At 41.1% G+C, this 12,202-nt stretch overlaps 1 protein-coding gene across 1 annotated transcript; it reads right to left on the minus strand.

The window, feature by feature from the left end:
* Positions 1-305: 305 nt before the first annotated feature.
* Positions 306-4,069, minus strand: rfk (riboflavin kinase). The gene is made up of 4 exons (XM_034542355.1): positions 3,549-4,069; positions 2,695-2,846; positions 2,142-2,244; positions 306-1,942 (listed from the first exon to the last, which is right to left on the minus strand). Exons 1-4 carry the CDS (start codon positions 3,628-3,630, stop codon positions 1,770-1,772), a joined length of 510 nt encoding a protein of 169 aa, XP_034398246.1. The 5' UTR covers positions 3,631-4,069; the 3' UTR covers positions 306-1,769.
* Between the last annotated feature and the right edge of the window lie 8,133 nt (positions 4,070-12,202).

The raw sequence follows: 12,202 nt of genomic DNA on the forward strand, positions 1-12,202 counted from the left end.
GTATGCAGGTATCAGCCAACGATGTCAGTCACAAAGAGATCCCTCGGCTGCCAAAACAAATAAAAAAGACCAGACATTTTTTTATCTTGATAAAACAATTTATTCGATTAAATTTCTAGATGGCAAAAAAAATGAAAACATGCAGTAACCCTGGTTCCTCTGGAAACTAGAATAAATAAGTGCAACAAATGGCCCTGGAAAACATTCAACCCTACCGCAGCAATGCAGTGCAATCACAAGTGTTGGTGTAATGAAAACGGCCCTCTTAAAGGCATCGAAAGGTTTGAAGAATCAAGACATCACAATTCAAAGTTACATTCATTTTTATTGTACAATTTTTGTACATTAAGTGCTTTAGAGGATGAATATAATGGATATGTAGCATTCAGCATGAAATTAAAGCTTTTTACAGCAGTGCATTTGACATGATTAGTGATGTACTGCTTCCTGTATTCATTAATTCATACATTTTCCTGCAAGTTAAAACTTCTGAAAAACTACCATACAGAATAGAAAGGTAGTCATATCCTTCTCCTTAAATAACACTAATTTAAAATAGACCAAATCCTAAATTACATAGCTAGACTCAGATGTCATTTAATAACAATTATTTACAAGGGTTTGAAGAATTTAACATACTTGTGTTGGGTGTCATTTTCTTTGTAAAATGTAGTGGTGCAGGCACACAGCGACCTAAGCAAACCCTGTAAAGCACCATCATGTTTTTAAATTTTCTTTTGAAAAGACCCCATGAACGTAAAAAGGAAACTAATGAATAAAGAAAGAATATTATGCAAATGGTGGTTACTCTGCATGAACCTCCTTTCAAATATTTATGTTAGAAATCAGAGTTTATACATTTCAAAGCCTTTTGCAAAGATCAGCACAGAGTACACAAGCATATCAATGTTTTACTATCTGTAACAAACCCACAGAGACTAGTGGACTGTCGGTCTGAGCATCAGGCAAAGGAAGAAAGAAATGAACAACGTAACAGATGTGCATAAGAACATGCTCTCTCAGCCAGCCTGCATTCCTTGACTAATAATGGAAAGAGATTGTCGAGAGTACCGCTCAAACACGTTGAAAATATCCTATTCTTCAAAACAATCATTCAATAAATAACCATTTTGTAACAGTTATTAATTCCTGTGAGATTATTATTTCTGCATACGAGTCAAGCACCCTCTCAATCTCTGGTCCAAAGTAATAGGGTCATCCATTGTAGGGCAGTGATAAACAGTAGAGGGTGTGTGTCTCACAAGATGGGAAATACATTTTCTTGAGGGAAATGAGACGACAAACACTTTAACACCGTTAAATTTACATTAATAATTTAATGTCCCCGTCGTCACACATGCCTTGCATTTAGCTACATTGTTGCATATTCATCTAACAGTTTGACCAGTGTTTTTGTTACAGATAATAATGCCCAGACTTTCTCTCTGATACAGAAAAAAGTGTCACATAAGTAGCTTTTTTTCGGCCTTGGCTAGAGTGTAGCATGGACCGTTTGTGTCTTCCGTTATATACAGAGGCAATCTGCTGTGGATATATACAAATGAACATCTAATAAGTGATTGGCTGTCTGAAACAAAGCAATACAGGAAGTTAAACAGTTGAGACAAAGAAAATTTAAAAAAAGATGGATTGTTTTAGAGTATGGCCATGTGCAGCAATAATGGCTCAGAATGAGGCTTTGTCGTTTAATGGATGTTGTTCTGGTGCGTGCGGATGTGTGAACAAAGTGCTACAGTCACAGCCAGCTGTCAGTGACCATTCATAATAGTCTGTGATGTGGATGCGCTGGTGGGGGGCAAATCTGACGACGAGCTGGGAGCGCTGGTGAAGAAGTTATCGTCTCTCAGTTTGAGATGCTCTGGGAGCTCCAGCTTCATCTTGGCCTCCTCAATATCGTTGTTTATGGCTTCAATGAGTGCTTCTGTAGAGAGATAAAAACCATGCAGAAAAGAAGGCCGGTGTAAAGAGAAGAACAACAAGTGAAGAGGAGAGGGGGGGGGGAGAATGACAAGATATAGGAGCTGGCGAGCAAAAATAGTCAACATTCGTATAGTGCTTTGGAAATGCTGTATTTTGTTATGGTCATGCCAATACAGTGGAGGGAGGGAGGGGTGTCTTACCCAGTGAGCTGTAGCTTCTCTCTGGACGGATGTAGCCCACCATGACAACACTGAGAATCTCCCCATAAAAGTCCTCTTTGAATGTGTGAATCACATGAGTCTCCTAGAAAAAGAAATACAAATAAGAGTACTGCAACTGTCACATGTAATGGTCAATACTGCTTGTGTCAAACCAGAATGCAATTAAAGGGATATGAAAACAGAATAAGGGAGTTTCAAAATAAAAGGAAAGTGTGTACAACCATGTTGAAAACAGCCGTAAGACTTTTTTTTTTTTAAAAGACATGCCATTTCTTAGCCAAATACTTGTAAAACAAATTCTTCATTTCACTTGTTTTCACTTTAACTTCAACATTGTTGCAAGAAATGTCTCTAAATGAGTTGCAGGTTTGAAACATAATTGAGGGAAATATAATTCCTAGTGTGACCATGGCCTTGGGACCATACAGTCAAAGACTATTAAACAACTTATGAATAGATTTGCAACGTGCACGCTTAATTTCTGATTAAGCTCCAAGCAGTTTGCAGTAAATGTTGCTTTTCCTGTACTGACCATGGACTTCTTGGTGTTTTTGTAGTAAGGGTTCCAGCCAATGCTCATCACCATCTTATAGACGTCACCATTACCGACACAGGCCCACCCGAAGTAGATCCCTGTGCCCATATCTGCTGGAAGATTGTCCACCACTGCGTCAGGAAAGTTGGCTGGAGATGGGAGAGAGAAAGAGAGGGATTTTATAAACCAGAGAAGCTTGTTAAGATATCCAAGGCTAGAAATTGAATTTTCTTCAAATTGATAGAAATTAATTGTGGGTAACACCCTGAGTACTTTTGGCAATGTCTCCACCGTTTGGAAGCTCCTCATGAATAGACACAAACCTAAAAGCAAATATTATTTACTTTAAAATGTCTTTACAAATTCTTTACATTTCATGAATGTATGTATCTCTGTTGAGATGCAAGTCAAGGAACCGGTTTGACTTTGTTTCAATTGTGTAAATGTAAACCGCATCTCAATATTATTACTTATGCCCAATTTAACATGCAAATAGTCTGAACCCATATTTGATGAGGGGCAATGCCTTCTAGCACGGAGGGTCCCACCTATAAACAGCTGTTTATACTGCATGTCTTTTCTGGGGCTGAATACGTCACTTTTTACAGTCCCAAAAAACAGTGCGTGCTTGTTGCGTAAACAGGTGTCGTCTTTAACCAGTGAGAGTGCGCACACGTCTCTGCAACGCGCATGGCTGATCAACCGTCATCGATATAGTAAAGCATGTAGAGCCTGGCGGACATTCCGGTCACATCGCAGACTGCCAATGCTACCCACGAAGTTACTGAACTGACGTCATCTACGTAGGCTAACGTTACTCGGAAGTGCACACAGATTAATGGCAGACTCACCAGTGGGGATTCCCAGCTCCTTGCTTCCTCTCCCGAAGCCTCGGATGACCTCTCCCCGGCTGAAATACGGAAGGCTCTTCATGACTCGCGCTAGCTTCCCGGTAACAGCTGGCTCGATAGACGCAACGGAATGACCTCGAACGAAGCGGGGAAGTCGGCCGACCGGTCAGCCAGTAGCAACTCTTCGACAGTTAGCAACACTGAAATCGTAGAGTTCAAACCCGTCCTAGTATTTGGCCACAGCTTCCCCAGTTGGATAAAGTCGTACGTCACTCACTCAGCAGCGATGGGTAAAGTTCACCAGCTAAGCTAGCTAAGTTAGCTACCGACGTCTCCACAGAGGCACCCGGGCCCGAAAACCAAGTCGTCCAAAGGTGTTGATTGTTCAGCACTCGGAAGATGACCGTCCCGGGTCCGCTCGCAGTGTGGCGGCGAGAATGAAGCTTTCACGGGCGGGCGGCAATGATTACATGTGTGTGCACATCAATTCCAATAAGGCTTCTGCCGACGTCATTGACCACGTGTCCAAATGTGTTGCGTTCAAATGTTGTAGGAAAATATTCAAATGAGGCATCCTTTGACACATCCAGGTGAACAGACAGCAGATTTTCATCTGGATGTTTTGTTACCCGACAACCGAGGTAGCCAGTTCTACAAAAGGCGACGTGTACTATCGTTACTTAATGCTGCTTAGCGTTTTAGAAACATTAACTAAACTTGGTGGCATCCTTCCCGTGGAGGATATGCATGTATTAATGAAACCACAAGAGGGCAATGTGAGGACTATCCTTTCCCAAGCACCCAAACCATGGCCCAAACAGACTGTTCCTTCCGTCGCTATATAATATGATATACAAAGTAAAAATAATAATACGTGTATCATTCTTCTTAAAAACAATAAAGATTAAAGTAATATGTACTGTTAGTTAATTAAAATCTAAAACATTTGGAATAAAGTTTTGTATAACTCCGTCCACATTGGAGCAGCAATATATGGTCAAATAAGTGAACTAAATTCTATGAAATTATTTTACCATATCATCATACCGACAGGGCTGCCTTGTAATTTGCCTTACCGTGGTTTAGCCCCACTAAGCACCGAAAGGGCTAATAGGAAAGTTGTAACATCAAGCCTGTAGAACCTGTGAAGGTGTGTGGTGAGGCCCAACACAAATCTCCCAAATGGAGATCCCTCTGAAAAGGGCCCATGAGGTAGAGAGACCCTGGTATAATGAGCATGCAGCCCCTCTGGTTGCTTAGAGTTATAGGCTAAACTAAAGCAATACCCCCACAACCCAGTGAGAGAGCCGCTGCTTTGAGACTGGCTTACCCAAGTGGTTCTTTGCCCAAGACACAAAGAGCTGGTCCCTTTTATAACCTTTGGTTCCGTCAATGTAGAGTCAGGGCCATAAGTATTTGGACTGTGACACAATTTTTCTAATTTGTCCTATTTACATGACTGCGATGGATTTTAACTAAAGCAGTAATATGTGGTTGAATTGTAGACGTTCAGCTTTATTTCAATGGGTATAACAACAATATGCCATTGACTGTTTAGGAATTAGAGCCATTTTTACACAGTTCCCCACATTTTCAGAGGTTCAAGTAATTGGACAAACTAACACAATAGTCAATATAATGATCATTGTACGAGTCAAATCCCATGTATGTGCACACATACATGTGGTAATGACTCAGAAGCACGACGGACACCATGGAATAGTTGAAACGTCAACACACACAAAGGGAAACGTTTGAGAGGAATAATTATTATCGCTCCTTTCTCTAGCAGGGAGGAAATCTCTTCCTGCAGAAAACGGGTGGCTTCGCCTGGGGCTTGTGACTGAATTGTCCCCTTGAACGGTGGCGATGTTAGGCGAATTGAAGCCTGTATCCCCTGCTTAATGTTCTCAACACCCACTTCTCTGTTCTCAGAGACAGAGGGATGACAGACCAGTCTCATAGAAGGAGTTAGAGATCCCTCTAGTGGCATACGGACGTAGCACCGCTTGTTCGATACTTCGCATGAGTGAGACGGGACACTCACGAGAAGTTCATCTATGCCCGAGAGAGGGGTCACTCCCTCTGGGGAATAAGGGACCAAAGGTTTTATTTTATTTGTGTATTAACTGCGCCCGCGGTGCATTTTGTGGAACAATGGGACCACTGAGGGTCAGTGGGAACCGGCAACGTCCCGTGGTCCAAACGCCGAGTAGAACCGAGCTCTGTGGAACTGCTTGTGAACTGGGCCGCTGGCGTGAGCGAAGGCCGGATGGAGACATCCCATCCAGGTTGGCTATAGGACTGGTCATTTATTCCTCCATGACCCTTTAGCGGAGGTGTGGGGTGGTTGGTCAGACCGGGTCCCTTCTTGAGGGGAATACTTGTTATGCCGCTGGCCCTTCGCAGTGGATGCTCTCGGAGGAGCCTGGGGGGCTGCTTGAGGTCGCACCGCTGCCTGGGCGAAGGACCGGCGAAGGACCGGACTGCATCGATATAGCGACCCTTCGACACGTTGGGTGTGGGGCAAATCAATCATTTTTATTTCCTTGGGAGAAACAAACGTGATGTAAAAACCCTTACATGTCTTTAAATATTTATTGAACAGACACGTAGAATAATTCAGCTGGATGGATAGAGCTCTTTCCCCACAGATGGTTCAGAGGTCAAACCCCCCTCCCCACCCCCTTCTGCCGAAGCACCAAGGCCACCAGCCTTGGTGCATGGTAGGTGCTGCTGTCTCCAAGGAAGTAGATGAAAGGGTGAGATCTGGTTGACACTAGAGCAAGTCAGACATACGATACATTTGATGTATTTGTCATTTGTTATTTGGGTTTGGTGGGCTTGGATGGCGCCAAGTTTGTGAGGTCAGGATCCCATGCACATAATGTTCAGGGTTAATCAATACAAGTTACATTGAAAAGAACAACATTTCCACAACATCAAGGAGGTCCCCCTTCTCTTTGGTTGACAGGGTGAGATTCAGCCAGCAGGCTCTCTCCTGTAAAACCACCAACCACATGGCTCTACCTTGCGACTGGATCGCTACCTTGTGCAGGTGCAGGCCGTGGTCGGTGGTGATGCACATCTCTTCCCGTAACGCCGGGTCAGGCGAACCCGTCATCTCCTCCTCCAGTTTGGCTTGATATGCCATTAGAAGAGATGTGGCATTGAGTGCCAGGACCGAACCAGGCCTCGTACGCCTTATCTGTGAGGCTGAACACGGTCCGATCTGGATGGGTGAGCAGGTCCCGGGGACGACAGGGATGTTTTTCGGGTGGAGGTGAGCTCCATCCCCTCACAGTCAAGCATGCAACTGCCCGTTTCTGTACGGCTTATTGCGCCAAGAGACCACAAATTCCTTCAGTAAAAAATGAGCTGATTTCCCGTCCTGTTCACTTTCTGCAACTTTTTCCCATCATAACGGAACCACGTCACCTCAGCCTGGACTTCGGGCCATCGGATCTTGAGCTTAGCTGCGGCGCGCCTGCACACGTCATGCAAGTCCAAGTCCAGCAAGTCCAAGTCCAGCAAGTCCAAGTCCAATATGGGGAACGATGAGTTCCCATCACCTGCCGATGCCGCCATTGAGGGTTTGGGTTTTGCAACCCGGCCGGACAGTATAGTGACATCCGTCACTTCTATCAAAGCGACCCGTCAAATTCAACTAATTCTTAGGGCAGTTGGTCAGCAATGTCAAGTGGATCCCACCCCAGCTCAGTCTCAGCCTCTATCAACTCAGCTATAGCTCCATCGGGTCTTGAGCAGCTGCGGTGGAAGCCATAATGGGGTCGCCGCAGGACAAATGCGCCTGACGAGCCAGATGGCAACGCAGCACTTTGAGGGAGAATAATACATCCAATAATAGAATAATAGATAATAATAATAATAATAATACATCATCATTTATGTAATAATAAAGCCAAAGTGATAAGAAAAACACAAATAAAATGACATAATAAACATCTGTTAAATTCAATGGAATATTGGGAGTGAATATCCCTTTTTAGTGATGCAGCTGAAGCCCAAAACATCGAGCAAACCATATCACAACATCTGAACATTACCAAAGTTGGAGAGGTTTTAGTTGAGGCATTATGGCAGAATCTTGAAATTGTCCATTTGAAATGTTCTCAAGTAACTGTAAAACTCATTTGATTTGATTTACATGTCATTATAAGTATTCATTCCATCTAAATACAACTGTTTGTGTCCAGGGGAAAGTAAACAAATACAATTAAAATTGCAGGAGATTGGTACAAATCTATGAATCAATACATGTACCAATACATTTATGCATATTGTTTCCTACTGGAAAAAATAGATTATTTAGATACTATATTGATGGTGAATATATATTTTTGCAATTGTACTGTTCATTCTATTGGGGTAATTTCGATAAAGATTTGTGGCATACATTTAAACGTTTGATATCACTTGCCATGTAATTCAACACGCGTTTAATTTAAAACATATTTTTTTATTGATAAAGTCAAATAATTATGGCAGCACTCCAAAAAGTCAATGTTAAGATTCTTGCTTTCTGTCGAGTCAGTATTGCAGGAACTGTGGTTAAACAACAACTTTGGCTTAGCCTGTCAGTTAGCAAATTAATCTACAAACGATTGGAACCAACTCAAAAACCTTTTAGAGCATTAACACCATTGCTATGGGTGCTGGTGGTGTCGCAAAAATTGCAAGCACAGCAGGTTTTTGTTGTGTGCTCATTTAGTGGCTTGGGGTTGGAATTGTGTTTATTAAAATGGTTTTCTTTAGAGTGTTTAGCTGGGCTTCTGTCCATTATGTGGGTATACGAGATTAATACATTTCTACATGTTTAACATCATCATCTTTGCGCATCTGGTTCGGTACTGGGGCCACTCGGGTTCACGATGCAATAAGCAATGTGTTTATTGTGGTCTATGGTGCACTATTTGAAAAGACTGTTGAGGAGTAACACATTTTGAATGAAGTAAAACAGGTGATATATTTGACAAGAAATTAATATATATATGTACAAATATAATAAAAACAAATAAAAGTAAACACATTTTAACCAAGGCCCTCTCTATACTGTACCTCTCTAACCATCAGTCAACAATTAGATGTTCTTACTTACCTCCCAACAATCTCTCACTCACACACACACACACACACACACACACACACACACACACACACACACACACACAGAGAGATAAGATAAACTATGACTAAAATTACATTGGTACATAATTCTGCTTTTGGGTAAGATATCAGATCAGACTAATCTCCAACTCTTGCATGCAACACATTACTGCAGCTACTGATAACTGCGGTGAACCTGAGAGCTCAGCAACTGCAAATTAGGAAAACACAAACAAATATAGAAAACTGTGCTGAAGTTTGCAGCTTGTTTCCTAATTGTTTGTATTGTCTGTATTTGCCGTGCGTTTCTTTGTTTGCTTGTGTTTTCAAATGGAAATGTTCTGAATTAGCTCTCAGGGTCATCATAAAGAACTGCTATTTTGCTACCTTCATGATATGATGTCGCAAGTCTTTTCACAGTGACATACAGTGTTAATATAACAGCCAAATGATAGCCTTTTAAATATTGTGGACACACAATGACATGAGCCACATACGCCATCGGAAATTATTTTAAAAACAGTTTGGCGATCCTTATACATGCCATTACAAACAGATGTGCACCGTCGAAAGCGTTTTTTTGTGTGTGGATCATGTTTGTAAGCCTTGACTACCTAAAATTACAGTCTATAGAGTATCCCTTAACATCTCCGCCTATTGACAGTACAGTAACACACATCTTTTGTGAGCAAATGAAATGGGCTGTAATACAACTTATGTTTGCATTTGAGTCATCAGTCACACTTATGCTTACCATGGGTTACAAAAGGTACACATGGCAACTGACAGGTTAGATTAATACATGAATGTAACAAAGCCAGTTAGTAATTCCTCCTAAGTGAATTACATAAGAATCAAAGTAGTGTTCAAATTAAAGATGAAGTAAAAGAAAACAAAAGAAAAAGAATTGGGAGCTTAATCAAGTGCTGTGTAATGTACCGTAATACAGGGTAAAGCATTAAACCTTCCGCACAGTGGCAGTCTCTGCACGGTAAATACAGTATTATGTTCAGCACCCTCAGGTTCGTATTTCCTCAATAAACAAGCGACTTTCTAAAGTTTTGTAACACAGCAACTCCCTTTCTAAACCATTGATAGTTGTTGGTGTAACAACCATGAGCCGCACACATCATGCTGCAGGCTGGCTTATATTCAGATATGCTGCGGCAGAGTACAGCATAATGCAGGGAGAGGAGAGGCAGCAGCCAGGAATCTTGTAACTGTCAAACAAAAGAGTTTCCCCTCTTGTCGGCTCTGGGGGAGAGAACAAATGAGAGAAATAATTGTACTACTTCTTTGTCATCAAGGAATTACAATTAAACATTAAAAGCAGAGGGGTTGCCAATGAAAATGGTACGATACGTGAGAAATAAAAACAGTAGTCAGATCATAAACTGCATGCCTCTGCAAAAGCTAATTGCAGATGGACATATTCTATGACCGTAATCAAAATGGGACATGAGATATGTCTATTGACATTCAATCTATACTGTTAAGTACAACACTGCAAAATAAGTATTTATTCAACTGCTACCAGGCCGGATCTTAGATGTATAGGGTTTATTCCCTGTAGTATCTTTAAATATGGTTCACTCTGAAATAATAAAACTCAGTGATTGGTTTGATCTGGAGCAAGTTAGATATATGAATATTTCTTGATTCTACGGTCGTTATCAATTATCTTTCATTCCTTATTCATACAAAACATGAATTCCAGCAGGCACCATGGCTTTGCAATAGTAGTAGTGATTTCAGAAACCAGCCAAGCCGTTGCTTACAACCACAGCCTTTGTTAGTCTTGGAAAACATTGCCACTATTTTCGATGAAATGCTAGCATGAACATGTTTGGAAAACCATCTGTTAGGCAGGCAGACCAGCATGAGAGAGTTCAGTGAGGCTCACTTGTGTTTATTTATCCCCTGCAGGGACATTAGCCTCGAAAAAATATAAAGTTGTATCTGTTCAATATACATTTAATTAAATGTATACAGTGAACCTGAGATATATATATATATTTTTCTCTTGCAAATCAGTCCCTGCATGTATTCATGTCCTGGCTCATCAGTACTTTATCACTGAGGCCTGGGCAGGACGTTTAACATTTCATATCAACACTGGAAAAACTACTCAATAAATTTGGCTAATGCAGTTATGTGCAAACCCTAATTATCTCAGAAATCAGAATTATTTTGTTTTGTTTCTGTTTGGGCCAATGCCTCTTTCAATATGGGTATTTTTTTCCCTGTCTATTGAATATTAGGCTAATATTCAGGAATCTTCTTTTTCTGTGTCTTTGTTAAAATTACTCGCTGACAGAGAACAATGGCCCACTACTTACTGAACTGAAGTGTCTTGCAATTCTGTATCCAATCTGGTGTGGCATTGTGTTCGAGGGCAGAGAGCAAAGGTTAGTGAGGGAGGTAAACAAGTGAAAGAGGGCGACCATATTGTCAGTAAACATGCAGTTGCTGGGGATTAGTAGTCTGGGTCCACAGGAGGGTGTATGGAAGGAAAGGGAAACAAGCATCAGTGCTCTAAAGTGGGACTGTTCAAGGCCAAAGGAGTGAGCCACAGATGCACTGCAAGGGAGCAATCGTTTTATATAAATTAACCAGTCAAAAGAGCCAACATGTTAACCTTAAAAACTTCAGTTCAGCACTTTTTTTTACAAGCACTGTGTCAAGGTCCTTAGTTTTCGGACTCAAGTCATGGCCCCTTCGATAATGGAAAGGGTTAAAGGTAGAATTAGACAGCTTTCATTTTTCTACAACGTCGTCTCCACTCTGTGAACTGCAAACAGACTCTTTTCTCTATTTTGGTTGTCGATATAAATAGAAATGGCTGAATAGAAAGTAATCATCAAAATCGTAATAAACATAACATCTCATGTCATATTTTTGATGGTATTTCTATTTTTCACAGACTGTCCTTGCCAGATAAAAACAACAGCAGTGGTCATTTGTTTAAATGTGAACATTTCCCTGATGTGTGACCTGTAGTTGTGTACAAGAATTGTGACATTGTGAGCTGCAGGATATGACGACTATGTTTCCTTAACCTTCACCAAATCGTTAGCCTTAGCCATAGCTTTAATCCACAGTAATATTTTTAACTATGTAGAATCTGAGGGTTGGTATCAATAAAGCCAATGTACACTGCTATTGTTATGAGTTTGATTTAATATGTGTGTTTACTTTGCACTGCTTTTTGAAAAAATCCATCATGCTCATGTTGTAACCTATCTCATTTCATCTCAGCTATAATTAACCGGCTGCTGTTAAAAGACTGAACCTCATATTCTTTTACACTGCAGTAATATTTTGCTGCCAATTATGAGAAAATCCCGTCTGTGCAGTCCACTGAAACCCGGAACCCTTTGCAACCTTTCATACTGACAGTGAAATTAGTGTTTTCCTGTGTGGATTGGAGTCTTTCCCACAATGCATTGCACTTAAATCACATGACAAACCATCCGACCTGCCTAGCTTGGGGAGCACATTTGTTCATTAGATTTCTACAAAAACGT

Source organism: Cyclopterus lumpus, chromosome 9, assembly GCF_009769545.1.
Source record: "Cyclopterus lumpus isolate fCycLum1 chromosome 9, fCycLum1.pri, whole genome shotgun sequence".
Lineage (NCBI taxonomy): Eukaryota > Metazoa > Chordata > Actinopteri > Perciformes > Cyclopteridae > Cyclopterus > Cyclopterus lumpus.